The 19,133-nt window shown below is 44.8% G+C and overlaps 1 protein-coding gene across 1 annotated transcript in view; it reads left to right on the top strand.

The window, feature by feature from the left end:
• Positions 1 to 11,422, top strand: part of EEPD1 (endonuclease/exonuclease/phosphatase family domain containing 1) — a 62,339-nt gene extending 50,917 nt beyond the window's left edge. Inside the window, exons 4-7 of the mRNA XM_027892057.1 lie at positions 1,901 to 2,035; positions 4,568 to 4,700; positions 10,624 to 10,818; positions 10,925 to 11,422. Coding sequence (XP_027747858.1) covers positions 1,901 to 2,035; positions 4,568 to 4,700; positions 10,624 to 10,818; positions 10,925 to 11,124 — 663 coding nt within the window. The 3' untranslated portion in view covers positions 11,125 to 11,422. The remainder of the gene's footprint in view (positions 1 to 1,900; positions 2,036 to 4,567; positions 4,701 to 10,623; positions 10,819 to 10,924) is intronic.
• Positions 11,423 to 19,133: the final 7,711 nt, after the last annotated feature.

Raw genomic sequence — 19,133 nt, 5'->3', positions numbered from 1 at the left:
ATTATTAATAAATGTATCAGAATTTCTATGTTAAATCCAGAGTCTTCCATCAGTTCTTTCTGGAACTCTATTTCCAAAGATAAAAATGGCAGTTTTGACTATGGGCTGAGTAAATAAAAATTATCGTCTTCCTTGGTTTACTGGTAGGAAAATAAGGATGAACAGTTCCCAAAATTATGAAAGAAATGTGTGGCCAAGCTAAGAATAGAAATTTTATCTACTGACTCTTTAGCTGCTTTAACAGAAGTCTGACTGTGCTGGAGAACCCTCCAACAAGCCAAAAAGTCTCTTCTAACACTGGGGCTGGTGAATGAGCTGGTCAGGTTTGAACACCATGTACACAAATGCATTGCCTTGAGGTAACACAGTGTAACCTCACAAACAGAGCATTTTGGCACAAACCAATCTCAGGAGGCTCTGCAAGGCTAAATAATGCAAAGTAGTGGATGGTGCTTCAGGCTCGTGCTTCCAAATATCCCAAGCATTTGGCCTTCAGCCAAGCAGTGACTTTTGACCGCCATGTTGATGTGAAGTCTGGAGCCAGGAAATAGCAAACAGCTGTTGATAAGAGTTTTATTCTTCCACATCTTTTCCTGTAGCAGTTATCAGACCTTAGACTTCTGACTGGTGGAATAATTTCGTCAGTATTTAAGGGTTAGTTTTGATTCAAAGGAGCTGCCAAAGAATTTTAGCCAACCTTAATACTTTCAAGGCTCTTGGGAAGTCAGTGGAGCAGTTAACACTTTTTTATTGCAGCTGAAATGGAGAAAACTCTTCCTTCCAATGGATTTAACTATAATTTGCTAAGGGAAGCGTGTTTGAATGGTGCCAAGGAAAATGGTGTCCAGGTGATGGGAGGAGAGGCTGAGAGGCTTTGAATTAGATACTGCTGCTGGTGCCACCAGGGTAGGCAGCTTTCTGAAAATGCCAATTCTGTGTCACAAAGTTATCAAAAAAAAAGCCCATGCAGGATAATAGAGCTGAAAGGAGCACAGAGCCGAGTGTGAAATGTTCAAGCTGGAAAAGAGATGGCAAAGACTGACAGGGCTGAGAGGTCTAGACCAGATTTCACACCAAGAGACTGAAGGGGCCAAGGTATTTTTAGCTTGCAGGCGACAGAAGGCTGTGAGATGGCGTACGGCCTATGGAGAATGTGCGCAGCATTGTCTACTGCAAGTCCTAGCAGTCATCCAGTGAGACCACAAGGCACTGAGCTCATGGTTAGAAAAATAATCCTATGGGTAAAGAACTACCTCACCTGCTCAGAGGAATCCAGTGCTTTGCCTGGACTAGGAGGAAACAAGGATCACATCAGCCCAAACACACACATGAGAGGCAGCATCTCTCACCCCTCTGGTGATCTTGAACATGCCCTGCCTATATAAAGTAAAATAGATTAATAAATCCTTGGCTGGACCGAGCAGTGCTAAAATTACCGGAGTGTCCAAAATTACCATTGTGCAGGTGTGAGGGGCTGTGAGTAGCATAGCAATGCATATTTCAGCTTGGCATGCTCAGTTTTCTGTGGAGTCAGTGGAACTGCCCAGGAAGCATTCTTCCCACATCTGGTGGGGGGTTTGGCTGGAGTGTGATAGAGGAGCGTTTCCACCTGTTCTCTGTGTCTCCCACTGGTTGCCTAGGATGCTATTTCTCCTTTACACACAGTGAGTTGGGCTGCCTTCAGCAGGCACCATGCCTACATATAAACCTGCATCATCTTCTACCACCTCTGCATATTTTGGGAGTGATGTGTGCCAATGCCAACAGAAACAGAAGTATTGAAACTTGCAGGTGCAAGTTTCATCTGTGGGGCTGGATTTGGGCAGAATGTTTTGGTTTTACCCTCTTATGATTGGCTTTTCTCTTCTCTTCTCTTTTTTTTTTTTTTTTTTATTTCCAGGGAGTTGAATATTCTGGCTTCCTCTGGGATACAACAGCTGGGATTGAGCTGAAAGATGCCTCATCTCAGGAGAGCGCACAGACTAACGGCAATGGGAGGCACTCATATCCTCACCCATATCTTGCACATTTCAAGGTAACTGCCATTGTGCCAGCCGACCCTTGCAGAGCTTTTATTAAAGAGAATTTGTGTCAGATGAAAAGAGACACAGACCTCTAACAAATAAAAATTTGTATGAGCCTCTAACCTATGTCATCACTGTCCCACAGCTTGATTATGGACATACGGTAGTTCACCATAGTCAGTCCTTTCCCTCGCTCCTGTGACAGCAAGCTCAGCCACAAGGGAGCATTTGAGGATGTGAGGGTCAGTGGATCCTCAGTAGCATCCACAGCCACTGAGAGTGTGACAGAAGTCACCAGTCACCTTGTTCAGCTTCTACCAAATTAACACAGGCAGGATGAGGTGTGTATCCAGCAGCAGCCAGCCACAAGACTGTTAACTCTTGTCAGTGCCACAAAGAGGGATAAGTGCAGGGAGAATGGAGATCGATTTTATGTAAATATATATATACACACATGTGTGTGTATGTGTATAAGGCACAGTGCTGCAGAGGGACTCAGGCTAGTCTATTTTATGTTGCTATCGTACTGCAGAGTTTCCATTATAAAGCTTTTTCACTAGGCTGAATCCATCTAAAAGAACGTCGTCAGTTTTGGAAACAGTTCTTATATATAAGCTTGAGCAAACATATGAACAGAGGGAGCCCATCTCTGCACAGGCTGCGATGGAGGAGTCCAATCTGACATCTCTGGTGATGCTTTGAGAGAAGCATTGAGCAAATAATTATGAATAAATAAATTATTAGCAATTAAATAATTATGCAAATAGGTCAATACTAGGAGTAAGTATTACTTGTTCCAAGTGATTCCCAGTATAAACATTTATTATTAGTAAAATAAAACTTATTAATACTACTAATAAGTTAAAAATTAAAGAACTATATCTATAACAATTTCTACTCAAGTTGAAGTGCTATATATATATATACACAAAAATACTTCTTCCCTTTTATACTAGTCCAAGGAGAAGAAGTAGTCTCATTCTGTATCTTTGGAGTTCTAGTTTTCTCTTTCTAGTAGCAGATTCTTAGCAGCAGTACACTTTTATTGCAGTTGGAATTTCTTCTCTCTCTCTTTCGTTCTGTGTTGGCTTCCAGGGCTGGGCTTACCCCCCTCCTGGGCTAAGACTGAAGGATGGAGATTACTCAGGTCCCGAAGGGTTTTCCTTCCATAGGCTTGCAAGGGGACACTTGCTTACTATGGGTCTTCTTCCACAGGGTTACAGGGGATAATGGTTTAAGAATCCACCCCTGTTTCCCTATGGAGGTCCTTCCCCATGGGAGAACAGTTCTTGATAGACTTCTCGGCATGGGTCTGGCACGAATCCACACACACACGGATTCCAATATCTCACATGGGCCGTTTCGCTCCAGCATGAGATTTCTCAGAGTCACAAAAACTTTAACAGCAGTATAGATCCACATACGCACGGATCTCGGTATTTCACCTGAGTCATCACTGCTCCAGCACAGGTTTCCCTCAGGGTCACAAATCTCCACCAGGACTCTGCCTCACTTCAGTCCTCTTTATGAAGTTTTGGTTCTCTTTAGTACATCCACAGATTCTTTTATCAGTTGCATGGGAGGTTTCCTTATTCCAGCACACTTTATAAGTAGTAGGGTTTACTTTTCAGTCTTTTCCCTGCTAAGGAGAGAAAGCAGAAAGGCAGGGGGGAAACAAGCCTCCCCCCTTTCGCACTTTACTTTTCTTTGCTGCAGCTTCGGCTGCCAGCTCCGACCTTGGAAGCTCCGTTATCTTTCGGCTGGAATTCTTCCACAGCGATTTCTGTCCAAGCAGTCTGTCTTTTAAACTTTTTTTTTCTCTTCACTCTCTTACAAGAGAGAAGGGAAGACTTCAGTGCTGCACCTGCTCCCCCCCCGGCCCAAGCCGGGGGAGGAGGGAGTCTGGCCCTGTTCGGGCCCGGTACTCCTCTCCCCTACATGGCTGCTACTCTAATTCCAACTGCGCCAACAACCTTCTCTTCCGTTTTCTTGAAGATGTAATTAGCAAAGGCGTTTCTGGACTTTTGATTGGTCTTTTTGTCCGGATATTACCTGGACAAAACCATCATCAGCCCCAAAGATGGGCTGAGGAGACAAAACCATGACAGGAGCCAACAGCTCCTTTCAAGGTACATTAATTTTCTTGGTTAGTCTCTGTGACGAACCAGGGCTAATCACAAGACAGGAGTAATTAGCCCCTGTAATGACCATGACATTATTTGTAGCTTATTAATAACTGGTTTTACATAAACTGATTTTCATAAGCAGCTGACTTCTTTCTGCAGCTGTGGTGGAAGGGAGCTGTTTGCTTATGCAAACCAGTTTCCCCAGAACTGAGAGGCTTTCAGGTTAAGGCAAACAAAGCTGCAAAATGCCTCCCTCCCCTTCCTCCACACACCAAAACACACAACTTAAATAGCAGAGGGAGTCCTAGTCCTCCAGATTTACTACTGAAAGTACTGGGAGTAGGCATGTGGTTTTGCTTTGTGACCTTCCGTGCCCCCCTCCTGCACGGGATTGATTTCTCCTCCTTCCTCCCCCAGGTTGGAATGAATGATCTAACGGTGGTTAACCTTCATCTGGCCTTGCCATCCTTGGCAGCAGAGAATACTGGGAAGAACCACGACAGCCACAAACTGGCAGCCTGTGCGCAGAGTTTGCAGGAGACTCTGAAAGGTAGGGCAGGTTTTTCTCCTGCCAGCTGTGACGTGCACACTGGCATTTATCTAATTAAAAGGAATTTTAAAAAAGAATAAAATCTGCTTCAGTGTGCATTTAATAAATATCCTCATAAGCCTCACAATTGTCTTTACCCACATTTGTATTTGAATGATGCATAGCATGACAAATGTGCTTTTCCCTTTCTGCTTGTCTTATAGTCTTTCCTAATTAACACAAACAGCACAGGGAATCCTACTGCCTTTGACATAATTTTTTTCAAATGAAGTTCCTTCTGATTTTTTGCTACTGTAAGAGCAGGTTCTGCCAAAGGAAAAAAAAAAGACACCAGAGTTAAGACCCTATTTTAAATACTTTGTGGAAATGACACCTAACTGATATCAGAACGAAGCTAATTTTTTTTTTTTTTCCCCCAAGAGAAATAGGTTTTATATATTTACTTTTTGGATAATTGAAAGCTTTTTGGAAAACCCAGTACAAATCAGAAGACAGCTGCTAATGAGAAAAGAGTGACACCAGAATGTAGATCTGAACTTGAGCAATGTAATAGGCAGTTGAATTTCTTTACCTCGTTTCTGCAAATTTGCTTCTTACTTTGAAGCTTGCAAATTATATTCAAGCAGAACAAAACGTTTCAGATGTTGCTGATCTTGTTACAGGAATATAAAAATCTAGCCCATCATTTACTGCTTAACAAAGATATGAAAGGGTTGCAAGGTTGTACACATGATGATTTTCAACTTGGCCCAGTTTAACAAGGCTGGTCACTTGGAAGCGTTAATATCCCTCTTGTGCAACACCAGAGGTATTTGCAGTTTTCATGCGTGTTGTATTGTTGTTCCTTTTGAGCTGCAGAAGTCAGTCAGAGCTATTTTAAGTGCTACTGATTAAAGTATTTGTCCACTTACTTTAAAATTGGAAAGGATGAAGGTGAACAAAAGGATTGTTTGTTTAATCCCCAAAGGCTGAACTGAGACACAGATAAGTGTGTAGCTCTTCCTAAGTCAATTGAGTTGCACTTCCACTCTGTCTAAATTTAGATTGTTGGCATTCTCTTTATTTCATGTTTTAATTTTCATATGGGAGGCACATAACTGGAGCAAGCTTGTTCTTGGCTTACTCTTTCACAAAAGATGAGATTGAGATTCCTCCAAACCTGTGGGATGCAGGTGTGGTTTCCTAAACAAGGGGGAGTGCACATGTGTTACTTTGAAGTACCCTGCCAAAATTAATGTCATGCTTAAAATTACTGCCACCTTTCAATTTCTTCCAAATCAGTCCACAAAATATGGGTAATAAGAACTTATTTGTCTGTGGGTACTGCAGTAAATTTGAGTTTCTGTTCCCATTTTGCTAACAGATGCCTGTTTAACTGTCCTTTCTTTTTATGAGGAAGCACGTGAGCATCTGAGGAATGTTGTTTACTGTTTACTAGCCACAGCCTCCTGTAATGCCTAGTGTGCCCATACTTCTCCATTAGAAAAGTGGGTCCTGATTCCTTTTTGCCTCTTCTTCTTCTCCTTCATTGGTACTGGAGAGACGTGGTGGCTGTTGGCTGCTCATAGCTAACTTTGCAGCAGCCCTTCTGTCTTCTCTCAGGAATTCCACCAGTCCGTCTTCAGTACGGTGAGCGTGGGCAGCACACAGGTGCTATTCTGAATGCAGTGGTTGGACTCAGGGCTCAGGGTATTGGGTGGATTGAGAGCAGTCCTGAGGAGAGGAATTTTGGGGTATTGGTGGATGAGAAGCTGAGCATGAGCCAGCAATGTGTGCTTGCAGCACAGAAAGCCAATCCCATCAAAAGATACATGGCCAGCAGGTCAAGGGAGGTGATTCTCCCCCTCTACTCTGCTCCCATATGACCCCATATGGAGCAGTGCATCCAGCTCTGGGACCCCCAACAGAGGAAGGACATGGAGCTGTTGGAGCAAGCCCACAGGAGGGCTATGAAGATGATCAGAGGTCTGGAGCATCTCTCCTGTGAGGAAAGGCTGAGATAGCTGTGGTTGTTCAGTCTGGAGAAGACTTTGGGGAGACCTTATAGCAGCCTTCCAGTACCTAGAGGGGGCCTACAAGAGAGCTGGAGAGAGACTTTTTGCAAGGACATGTAGGGATAGGACAAGGGAGAATGGCCTTAAACTGAAAGAGGGTAGATTTATATTAGATTTGAGGAAGAAATTCTTTACTGTGAGAGTGGTGAGGCACAGGAACAGGTTGCCCAGAGAAGTTGTGGATGCCCAATCCCTGGCAGCCTTCAAGGCCAGGCTGGATGGGGCTTTTAGCAACCTGGTCTAGTGGAAGGTGTCCCTGCCCATGGCAGGGGAATTGGAAATAGGTGATCTTTAAGGTCCCTTCCAACCCAAACCATTCTATGACTCTGTGATCTTCTCCCATGTGGCTTGGCCATATTCCGTATGTTACCCAGGCATCAGACACTAGGCTTACAAGAAGTGGTAGGGAGCTGCTTAGGAGGCAGTTTATGATCACATACTTCTCAACATCTGCATCTCACTCCCTTCAGGAAGGATTTGGAGGTTTAAGGGTCTGTTTAATTCATGAGGGAAATTGTTCGGGGCATGGAAAAATCAGGGGGAGTGTCCTACAGGTGTCCCTTTGGACTGCAGCAAAGCAAAGGAGGGTTTCACGGTTTCTGCAGGGAAGCAGATTTTCAACACTGCAGACTTTCTGCAGGCACTGTCAGTCCCTCAGCTGATTGCATTGGCACACCAGAGCTCAGCCACTGCGGCACAGGGCTGAGTTAAGGCAGTGATTTGCTTTGCTGGCCAAGAGCCACCCACAGGCACTGCTAAAATTCACTGGTGCTTCGGTGAGTTTGAAGATGCATTTGCAAACAGACTAGACGTTTTCTTCACCTGAGGAGTTCTCTGTTGACAAGGACATGGTTGCTTTGGGCCCAGGGGGTCTGAATGTGTGTGGGAGCACCACTGAGAGGTAATGAATGGGACACGTGCCTGGCTGCTGCGTGCTGTATGCCACCACATCCAACAGATGGAGGCTCCAGCTCCTTGTGGACAGTACAGTCTGTGTCAGTGGCTTTTGCAGCAAAAGATGGCTTGGTAGCAGAGCACCTGCTGCTCTGTCCTGTTGGAGGAGGAGGGGGACCAGATTGCATCGGCTGAGGAGCCTCTGGCTCCTGAGGAGAAGGAGAATCAAGGCCTGCCAGGTTTAAACTTGTTAACTCCAAAAGAGGAAAAAGCACAACACAGCACCAGTAGCATTGTCTTGATTTTCTTTTTTCCCCTCATCTCATTGTAACTCTGGATATCACGACTGCAGTTTTTGATCAGTTATCATCCCTTGTTGTGAGCAAGAGCATGATTTCTTCTGGAACTTTTGCTGAGTTTGTCCGAGAGCCATTGAGGCTGATCTGTGAGACCCCTGAGAGCTGCAGCTGCTGTGGGCAGCTCTGCTCCCTCCCTCTGCTGAGAGACCCAGGGGTGTCCAGTTAGGCGCAGTCACGCACTCGGGAGGATCCAGGCGGGTTCACTTCCTTCCCTCCCGCTGTTTGATGTCTGTCAGGATCTTGGGAGGCAGACAAGACACGAAACCTGGCGTACGTTTACGTTGCTGTCGCAGGAGCTGGCAGAGGTAGGAGCAAGGCTGAGAGCGAGCCAGGACAGGGGGAAATGAAGTTGGTGGTTGTCTAGAAAATTGCTGTTGCTTGCTCTTCCTTGCTTAGCACAGGGCTGCCTGATATATTCCCCATTGATTTGCAGCATGGGGAGGCCCAGAAGCTCCTGAGAGAGGGGGACCAGGAGCAATCCTTTCTCTCCCCAATGGCAAATTGAGCTCCAGCCTTGTTAACATGCACCAGCCTATTCCTTCTGTCAACTTCACGCTGTGTAATGATTTTATGCTTAGTTATTCTGCATGCAAAAGCTTAAATGGGTGAAGAATATAGTGATTCCCTCCCTGAAAAGTTAGCTGCAGGCTGACTTCTTACCTCCTTCCGAGCACACATCCAGGTGCTGGGTCTTTTAGCCTCTGCTGTTTCTGAACTGTCTGGAATGGAGCAGTCAGTTAAAATTTTCACTTGAGAGTATGATGGTCTTTTTAATAGATTTTTCATGTAAGGGAAATAGGTTTGAAGATTTGCTAAAAGAAGAGAGTAGTACAGAACAGAATAGAATAGATTTTGTGCAGAATCAAGATACTGCTGTTCAGATCCCTGCCTCTCTGTCATTTTTAAACACCACCCCCCAAGGATGTGCTCCAGAGATTTCTGTAATGGCCCTTTCCCACTTACAAGGCCAAGCTGAAAGCAGGGCAGGAGCTGAGTGCTGCCTGGGCCATTAAGCAAGTGTTAGTACTGAAGGACCAAGATGGTGCAGCTGCATTTCCAGCTTCCTGGTCCTGCCAAGCAGGAGATCTTGCAAGAGATTTTTGTGATGAGAGGCATGCAATAGCACCAGCTCACAGCAAGCACTGTCATCCTATTAAGCAAGCACTGATTTTTCTTTTAAGTTCTGACTGGAGCTTAAAACAACTCAGGTTGAGATTCAGGTTTTTTGTTTCTTTCAAAGATGGGAAGACTGCTGTCAGGAAAACTTTATAGAATAATATTTAAGCTTCATGTTATTTACAGTATGATTTGTGACTTGCAAAGGGTAGAGAAATCACAAATATTTTCGCTATTGCCCCCCGGCATCTTAGCAAACAGCATGTTTTGAAGTATTTGTAAGTCATATGCCGTCAGTCTTGCTGCTTTCGTGCCCCTTTCTATTCATCTTTCTTGCACTGCAAGACAGGAGTGGAATAAATTTTGTTGTTGAGCTTGTGCTCCCTCTCCTGGATAGCGACTTCTACAGCAATAGCACAAAATGAGGTTCATCCAAGAGCACTAAGTATGGTAGATCAATCTGTCTGTCCATCCTACCCCCTCCCACACTTCACTCCCAGGAAGGAAAAAGCTTATAGGCTCTCCTAGTTTTGTTCTCTGAAGTCAGCTTTGGGATAGTTTTTTTTGTGCACTTGTGCCTCTTTTTTAGCATCTTTCTCAACTTTTCCAGTACCAAGTTGTAACGCAGCAGCATCTCGATCTAGGAAACCCACGACACTGTGGAAATAGGAAAGCACAAATTGTGACATTAGAGTCAAGAGTTTTTTCTCTCACTCATTACGGTTGGAAATACAATGTAACTGAAATAATTTTCTGTTCACATGAAGACAGGATTGTTTGACGAGCATTTTGAGTCATTGCTTGTGTTTCCTTGAAAATTGAGTCCTAGGCAAAAATCTGAAGTATTCCAATTTGAGCAGTATCCCTTCAGTCAGCCAGGCAAAGGAAAGCTTCTGTAGTCAGGGAATGTCTGAGTGGTTTCTCAATTTTCCTTCTGCTGTCAGGCTTGCAGGCTGCTCCTCAGTCTTATTCCTTGGGATTTCTCAAATGCAGAGGTTAGAATGAGCACTGCACTTTTGAGATTCTGATATATACCAGCGTAAGTCTGTTTCTTCCTGAGTTCCTCTCAAAAGTCCTTGACTTTTACAGAAAATCCGTAAAAAAGACAATGTCAGACAATGTGAGATCAAGTTAAAGCAAATATGTGTTTCTTGCAGGGAAAAAAAAAAAGAAGCTTACAAAGTCACAGATTCCTAAAAACCTCTAAGATAAGAACTGCTTGTCTTTGAGTTTGTCACTATCAAAAGACACCAATATAAATTAGATTTTATTTAAAAACCATCATCAAACATGTACCAGATGGTTTTATTGTCATGAAGAGAATGGCCATGAGTAAATAGCCAGTGAAAAAGGCTTTAAGCAGCATTTCTTTCAGGAGTTCAGAGTACAGTCAGCTTTGCTATTCAGTATTTTACCTCCTCCCATTTTTCCATTCTCCCTCTTGTACTTCAGTGACGGATGTCCATTCCTCCCATTTTTTTCTATTTTTCTGTTTTCTAGGGGAAAAAGATGTAATCATCCTCGGAGATTTTAACCAGGCCCCAGACAGCAGTGACCATGACATCCTGAGGAAGGAGAAGTTCCATCACTTGGTCCCTTCCAGCACCTTCACTAACATCAGCACAAAGAACCCACAAGGGTCTAAGTCGCTGGACAACATCTGGATCAGTCGGAGCTTGAAAAAGGTTTTCACAGGTACAGTTGCTTTTTAGTGAGATTGTGTAACCTCTACTTAGGTTAGCAGTTTGTGTCGAATTTCGGCAGTGTTACTTACCTTTTTCTCTGATTCTTTTTGATGCAGGTCACTGGGCTGTTGTGAGAGAAGGGCTTACAAACCCATGGATCCCCGATAACTGGTCCTGGGGTGGGGTGGCTTCAGACCACTGCCCAGTGCTCGCTGAATTTTACCTGGAAAAGGACTGGAACAGGAAGGAGGTGACACGGAATGGAAATGGGGTGACGGTTGAACGGAACAACTCCCACACTAAGCACGAACGATGACGTGAGGGTGCCTCTTCTGCTACCCAGGGAGCAGTCAAAAGCTCTGCTCACTCATGGCTCTGTGGCAGAGCAGGACTGGCTTTCCCTCTCCCTCCTTCCTGCTCTCCTCCCTGCGCTTAGAAAGCATCAGCACTTCTTTTCAGTGGCCCTGGCTCTGTGCCACTCCTGGACAATTGTGGACAGTGTCTCATGGCAGCAGAGCAATCTGCAACTTTTTCTGGGGACACAGTGGACATTTCCACACCTGGAGATTTGGATGAGAGTTGTACAGAAAATAAAGTGTACTTTTAATACTGTACAGGATCTTGAGTAAAATGGAGCTGAGCTGGGCTTTGCTGTAAGGGTGAGGCGGGTGTGATGGTTATTTTCCTTTGCCTCTTCGTAAAATGAGGTCATAAGAGAAGCCCCAAAAAGAGAGACACAGTGGAAATTCTCAGCAGCTTGCAAATGCCTTGCAAAAGCTGCCAGAACAGGTCCCTGTGTGACCTGAAGTGAGATCTGAGTGGTCCCCCTGCTCAACCTGGAGAGACACCGCTCCTCTGCAGCCCCACGTAAGCACCTCTCATCCTTCCTTTTCTCCCTCCTTATGCTCCTGGCAGGGTCATTTTGCCCCAGAATGGCTTTCTGGAGCTGGGCTTTGGCTTTTTGTTTGGTGCAGTGTTCAGTGTTGGGTTTTCTTCCTCCACACCAGCCTTCAGCTGCTGGGAAGCCACCAACTTGTCCCTCTGCACAGCCAGAGGTCACTTCTCCAGTGCCATCTTCTTTGTTCCCTCTTAGGGTTCTCGCAGGAACAGCCCTTGTCCTCTGGCCATGCAATTGGCATCAGAGAAGAGATGTAACCATGGGTCTTTGTCCAGCAGTTGGCATTCTGAGCAGGGCTCTGCATGGGGGAGAAACAGATCGTACATTGGTGGGAGGTCTGTAGGTGAGCCCACATTCATGTGATCACTGCAAAGGCTGACACACTGATCTCTGTCCATTGACTTTTTTAGAGGTTTTCAGTTTCTCACTCTGGAAGACCAGGCAGTTATGCATCCCTTCCCTTGCTGCATAAGCCTGGTCCAGTCACTGTGATGTGGAATCTAAATACAGTGTACGGTTATTGTGCATATGGCAGGGATGGGGTGTGCTTCTAAGGAGATTTGGTTCAGTCCTGGCTCGGGGACACTTCAGTCAGGACCCTGCCACAACAGCACTGGGAATGGAGCATTAAAATTGCCACCTATGTGATTTTCTTCAGCAACAGTTAATAAACAATTGTAGTGACCCAGAAGGGAAACATACCAGGACTGGAAAAAGCAATTCAGCATCTGCAAGAGAAATTGGTTGAGTGTGAAAGGCGCTGAGCTGCCCACTGACCTTCTCCTCTTAGATGACCACACATTTTGCTGCTGAGCAGCAAGGGAAGTTCTCTGGCATGACTCATTGAGTTATAAAGGGAAAACTACTCCTGACAGTGATGCCAGAACAAAGGAGATTTTGTAACTGAGGGGTATAGAGTAAACAGTACCATATTTTTGCAGCATTTGAAATATCATCTCATTTCTAACAGCTCGATAGCCATAATAAACAACTCCTTTCTCAACAACTAAATAAATTCCCATACAAACACACACAGTTCAACAGCTTTTCTGTCTGTATGAAAAACTAAACCCAGAACAAGGTGGAATAATCTGGGGGTGACTCTCAGGTTGAGGGAAGTTTCATGGACATTTCAAGACTAAAACCTCAGAGCATCAGATCAAAAAGATATCTTTAGTTGCTTGCCATTCCCTGTTGAAAATGGGTGGTGCAGGCATTTGTCTCTGGTCATTAAAGAAGCCAGTGGGAGATCTTGGCTCCAGCTTTTATTCTGGGTTCTTGCTGCTGCTTTGTCCTTTTCAATCAGGCACAATTTTGCTGCCCTTAACTTGAGCAGCACCAGATACCCCAAGAAACTCTCGCTGGATCACTGCAAAATATAGGTGAAGACACAATAGACTTGCCTTAGTCAAATAAATATCATATGAGGTAAGAGGCAGTAAAATTCCCAAAAATGCACTCACTCTTTTGTATCAGCTAGTGTTATGTAGGGTTTCCCTACTATAAATATATTTGGAGGCTGGAATGACTTTATAGATCTAGAAATAAAACTCAGAAGGGCCAGATCCTATTTGGTCTGCTGCAGATGTAAATAAATGCCAAGGCACCAAAGCCTAGAGAATGACCTGCAGCCTTCTGTATGGGTGATGGTCTGCAAGCAGCAGTGCTCACAGGTGCAATAAGAACCTATTAGCAATGGCTGCTGGTGGGAAAACAGCAGAGTTACCTTCATAACCCATGTGTGAGCTGTTGGGAAGGTTAATGAGGCTGGTCTGTAGCCTGGAGGTTGCTCAGCCTAATGGAGAGCTCTGGAAAGGTGGTTATTTGGTGGATAAAAAGATGCCTTGGAGTAAGATGGGCCCTACAGAGTCAGAGGGAAGAAGATGGAGAAGTTGGATACCCACAGGTGGAGTTATGCCTTGAATGGAGCATCTGTCCGAGGTATGTGCCTGATTACTTCATGTTGGCAATCAGTAGTGCCTCACCATCTTGATGGTTTCACTCTTTTTAAAAAGCTTGCTTTGTCTGCTTTTTGTGACATCCTTGGAGGAGGATGAGGTGGTTGTGAGCCTGATGGATATTGGAGTTCCCAAGAACGTCTGTTGTGTTGTGGTTGTTCAGAAACTGAAGTCGTGGCTGTCTCCCTCCTGCAACTGTGGGTGCAAACCCAAATAGCAATTTTATTTCAAGATGTTTCTAATAGGAGCTAAGCTGGCCCAGATTTATTGTAGCTTTATTGCCCAGGCAGTGCTAAGGCTGGCAGCAACAAAAGAGGTGGCACAGAACCAGTAAGCCTTTCCTGCAAAAGGCCAGATACAGGCTCTACACCTTACACGTTTTGGGGTTCCCTCAGGTATCCAAATTTTGTGAGGCTGGGTCCTGTTTCATAAGTAATGTCAGTAATGGCTACAGTCTGATTTGGTCCAGGTTTAACTTTTCCTAAGGCAATTTATGTTGCCTGTGCACAGTGAGGTTTGGTGGAGCTCTTCCTTACCCACTGCAAAGTGGAGCCTGGCCACTTCCTTACAAGGAAGTGCTAACTCTTTCCTCCTCCTGACACGTGCCAGCCTCAGACCTCCCCTGGCCAGGTGACGTGGTGGCAGCTCATGCACAGCACATGGTCCCTGCGGTGTCCTGTGGGCTTTTTAGAAGAACTTATTTGGCAAATGTCTGTTTGGTCACTTGGCTTTGCAGTGTTTTTGCACTGCAGTGTTGCAAGCCATCTAAAAAAAAAAGGAGGTATAATACAGGAGGAACAATTTGGAGAGCAGCTAAAAACCTCTGATGAACAAACACGACTAAATATATGTCCTGGAGATGAACTTTCCAGAACCATGTAGTGACAGAAGTGAGTGGAAGTTTGATCGTAACCAGCCTTGGTCTTGTCACTCTTGAGCCTTCGTGGGAGTCAGTACTCAGTGTTTTTAGAAAATGACAAAAAAGGGTCAGCCCAGGGGATTTCATGGTTTTCCTGGATATCTAAATGCCACCTTCTGAGATCGAGTTGATTTTTGATTTTAAAACTGCTGTCTTGAAGGAGCGTGCTGGCCATGGGCAGGAGCCTAAATGTGATGGGAAACAAAGCTCCCGAGACAGCAGCTGCTGTCCACTGGGAACACTTAGGGTCATAAATTCAAACACTCAGAAATTAGGGGGAAATGTCCCATATTTAGCTCATGAGCATTTCATTAGCTGCAGGAAGCAAGGCAAAACCATGAAGGCATTTCCTGGCCTCTGACTTTTCTTTCAGAGTTTACACTTTCATACAGAGTTTCTAGATGGGAAAAGCTTTGTAGGAAGGAGGCTTACATTCATTTGTGTTTCCAAAGGAAAACACAAAGTTCTTCCCCATGTGAGGAGTTACACTGACTGTGAATAAGGGCTCTCGTGGGAAAAACAGCTTGCAGCAGCTTTTTTTTTATCCCCAGAAGAGATGCAGCAGTGGGTCTGTGTGAACTTGCTGCCCTCAGGGTGACTTGAGGGCCTTGCCAGCAGGATGCACAGCTCTCAGTCACCATTCAGCAGTTCGGGGTTGTGTCCCACGTTCTGCAGAGCAGGACACAACCACAATTGCAGATCGAGCCCTCATCTGCTTACTGGTTTTTTTAGGTATTTGAGCCGTAAGTAACTCTGTTATCTGGAAGTAAGAAAGCTCCAGTGTAAAATCAACGTAGCTAAAAGAACTTACTCCAGAGTACCCACAGGTTATGTGTACACTTAGGAAATATTGTGGGTGAATGACCCTTTGATGACCTGTCTTTCTGGCCATCTCATAACACTGTGTGATATGTTCCCAGGCTGAGGAATGTCCAAGCGTTATCTGTTTATCAGCTGTGTGAAAGGCCTCATTTAAAGAGAAAAAGTAATGGAATGTGCACAGACTTGAATTGCAGTGTTGCTCAAACTTTGTGTGAAGACACAAGGAGCACCTTAATGGCCTTCAGGAAAGCTCTTCCTTCTCCAGACCATTGTTTGAGACCTCCTTAATCCCTTGGCACAGTTTTAGACGAGAGGGGATGCCTTGCAGCTGAATGGTTACTTTCCCTGCTCCTGTTCCTATTGCTTGAAGTTATCAGCCTGTTCCCACGAAGATAACTCACATATGTGCCTGCTGGGCACCTCAGTTCTCCTGTATAGTCTCATTTGGGGGAACCTTAACCTGATTCCCTCAACTGTAGGACTATTACTCCTTTTCCTAGTAATTTTATTGTCATGTCAATCTTCCTCTTTGTACATGAGGCTTTCCCAGCTGCTTTAAAGGGACCTCTAACCATGTCCTCATCCACCCAAGTGCTCCCTTGGGTCAATAAGGTGCTGGAGGGAGAAGCATTTTTGCTAGGTTTCCTCCCTGCCTTCTGGCCTGTGCCTGGGGGGATGTATGGAGGCATCTGTGCAGACCCAAAGGGTGGCAATCTGGGTCAGCTGATAAACACAATGCCTTCCTCTGTCTGTCTCCTCTGGGTCAGGGAGAGTAGTCCCCCAGCTTGTAGCAGCATGCTCTGCTTTATGCTCAGAATTCAACCTGTCCCAGCAGGCTGGGGACCTGCAGTAGCTCCTTTCTGTCTGCAGCAGGAGGGTGGTGATGTAACTGTCAGGGCTCCAGGTTGGAACCGTGTGACCAGAGCTACACTTTTTCACTTCAAAACAGAACGAAAAGGATTTCTTTTGCTCTTGCCACAGCTGGGGACCTGTGCAGGGGCCTCAAAGAATCGGGGAGGGTAGAGTAGATATGTGAGAGATTGCAATTGGGGAGTGGGGGATAGCAGGAGCGTGGCAACAAATAGGCAGGAATGGCATAAGGGTTCCCTGGAGTGACTCATGTCTAGGACTTAGCTGCAACATGGGGGGTCCTAAGGAGAAGGGTGGAGAAATGTCTGACCAAGGATGCTGAGAGCTGGAAGAGTGTGGGGCTGGGAAAGGCAGAGGGATGGAGATGAGGGAGCAGATGGAGGAGTGAAGCAACAGCTGGAGGCTTTTCCACATAGTCCCATGTGCTCAGTGACAAATCTTGCCCAAACCTGGAAAAGCTTCTTTGCTGAAATCTGTAAAGGAAAATCAGAATTACAGGAGATCTCAGCTTTACAATAGTGCCAGGAGAGGAAGGGGAAGAGATTGACTCACAGATCACCTGTGGATTTTTTGGTGGATGGAAGTGAATTGACCTACTTTCTAGGCTCAGTGATGTGGTAGTGAATGTATTCCTTAGATAAAAAGGAAGGTGAAGGACTAGGATTAAAAAAACACAACCTGAAGAATGAGTGCTAGAGTCCAGGACAAACGTGGAACAGGAGAAATAAGGCAGTAAGCCGGAGGAAAGAGCCTGACAAGTCTCTTGTTTGAGATGTGGCACAGGATGGAAATCAGGCCCTGATGTTTATACATGAGACCCTCCAAGCGCCATTTTCTGGGCATTGCTGGGACAGGAGCTGGACATGAGCCCAGCTCTGCTGCATCAGAGTAGCTGTGCAGGGGGCTGGTGTTGGCATGTGCTTCTCCAAAGCCCCCCAGCACCACACAGGCCAGTGGAGAAGGTTCCTGCAGGGAGGTGACCGTCCTGCAGCACGACCGGAGTGTGGTGGCCTGGATCCAGCCACTCCTGTCCATTGGCTGCATTCCTCCCACCCCTGAGTTTTGTTAGTGATTTTTTTCTTTTCAAAACCATGTCTATTCAACCCAATCCTGCTCACTCACATAAGCCCTATCTGTGTGGTCTCTATCCATGTTCTTTCCTGCTTCCCATTGTGGCCAGTGTAGTTCTAACTTCAGTCTCAACTTCTTTGTTATCCAAAGAGCTGAAATAATGCTGTATTTCACCCTGTTCGTCCTTAGAAACCTCAGGAAAAGATGCTTAAAGTGCCTAAGAGGCACTATATGATTTGGGAAGATAAAAAATATTTCAGCAGCACTGTAAGAAATTAATTTAGACAACTTTAATGGGAAGGTTGTGGCTGTGCCTTGAAAGGTAGTTCTGATGACATTTTTCATTATTGAATCAATGTAAATGAATAGGTTTAGAATTCAATATCCAGATTTCTGGATTTAATCTAATATAGACTTTCCGTTGTGAGAAGTCTGAAGTTGTTCAGCAAAGCCAAAACAGATTCTCCCTTGTCTATTAAAGATACACGATCTCATTTTAAACTGCACACTAAAAAACAATGATGTTAATGTATTATGAAAATTATTCAGACACTCTTAAATGAACATACCCTTTCCGGGCAGGCAGGAGCAGAGAACCTTGGTGCTCAGGTTGCTTCTGGAACTGCTGGCAGGGCATCCAGCATCACAAGCCTGGCATTTGAGTGTAGCAAAAAAGCTTTCAGAGTTGCAGTAGTCCTGCAGGTAACCTGCAGGGAGAAAGTGGTGATTTGGGAGCCTGTGGAGGGGACAGATTTCATGGCGTGTTTACCAAACTCTCTAGCGAGTGAGGGGGAATGTGGTGTAATAATATTTAGCAGTATTGCAAGACACATCAGCTAATGACTTTTAAAGTGTTTCCATTAGAAAGAACCTTCAACCCTTAAATGTTGTCCTTACTTATAAATGAGGGAGCTGAACCATAAGGAGATGAGAGGGCTCCCTGGAGATAAGTAAGCACATTTTAAATGTGAGAGTATGGATGGTGCTGAGAAATGCATCACACAGCAAAGTGGCTCCAATGCTGCCTCTAATCATATTGTAGAAAAAGAGAGGGTAATTTCCTCATGACCAGTAAGGTCTTCTGACTGAGCAGCAGGAGCCATATTAGATGTAAGGCTTCAACAGACCCTTCATGACTCCAACCCCAAGTGATGTTTTGAAAACCATGTCAGAAAGGAACCTCTTCCATGCATAGCTTGGGGTGTCCAACTTGCCATACAGCTGAGGCCATTGGAAGAGGGTAACGCTCTCACCAACACAATGTAACACTTCAGTACTCTCCTCTCTTAGTCATTCTTTCATTTGTCTTTATTTGTAAAAGTTGTATAAAATGCCTTTTAAAATTGGTCTGGTGAAACTGAGAGGCTTTTTCAATGTTGACCAGGTTTCTGTACAGGAATAATGTAGTTACACAGCAAAGCAACTAAGCCAGACCTCTAGGAAAGGCTGTCAACACATCATTGACATCATGGAACTATACAGTGACATGAGCTCTCGTGCACCACTGTCCACACACTCTATCACAGAAATCCAGTATCACAACTTATTAACCAGCCTCTTCACAGTGAAAAACAAAAATTCGGAAAAATTTACAAAAGCTACACTTCAAAATTTGAAACACTTTTACAAAGGAGTAACTACAAATCTGATGCTGAAAACAGAAGCCGACAGCTTCACCTATTGCTACATATTGATATTGACCACTTCCAGACTTCAAACTTGCACAAGGCAAATCTATTTCTAGAAAAATGAAGAATGGAAGTTTAATGGCACCCACTGCTTTGAAA

Source organism: Empidonax traillii, unplaced genomic scaffold (assembly GCF_003031625.1).
Source record: "Empidonax traillii isolate 1590-97213 ecotype Southwest subspecies unplaced genomic scaffold, ASM303162v1 scaffold14:size4059594, whole genome shotgun sequence".
In the NCBI taxonomy this organism is placed as follows: Eukaryota; Metazoa; Chordata; class Aves; order Passeriformes; family Tyrannidae; genus Empidonax; species Empidonax traillii.
Note: the sequence above shows the minus strand (reverse complement) of the source record. Positions and strands in the feature narration are given on the sequence as shown.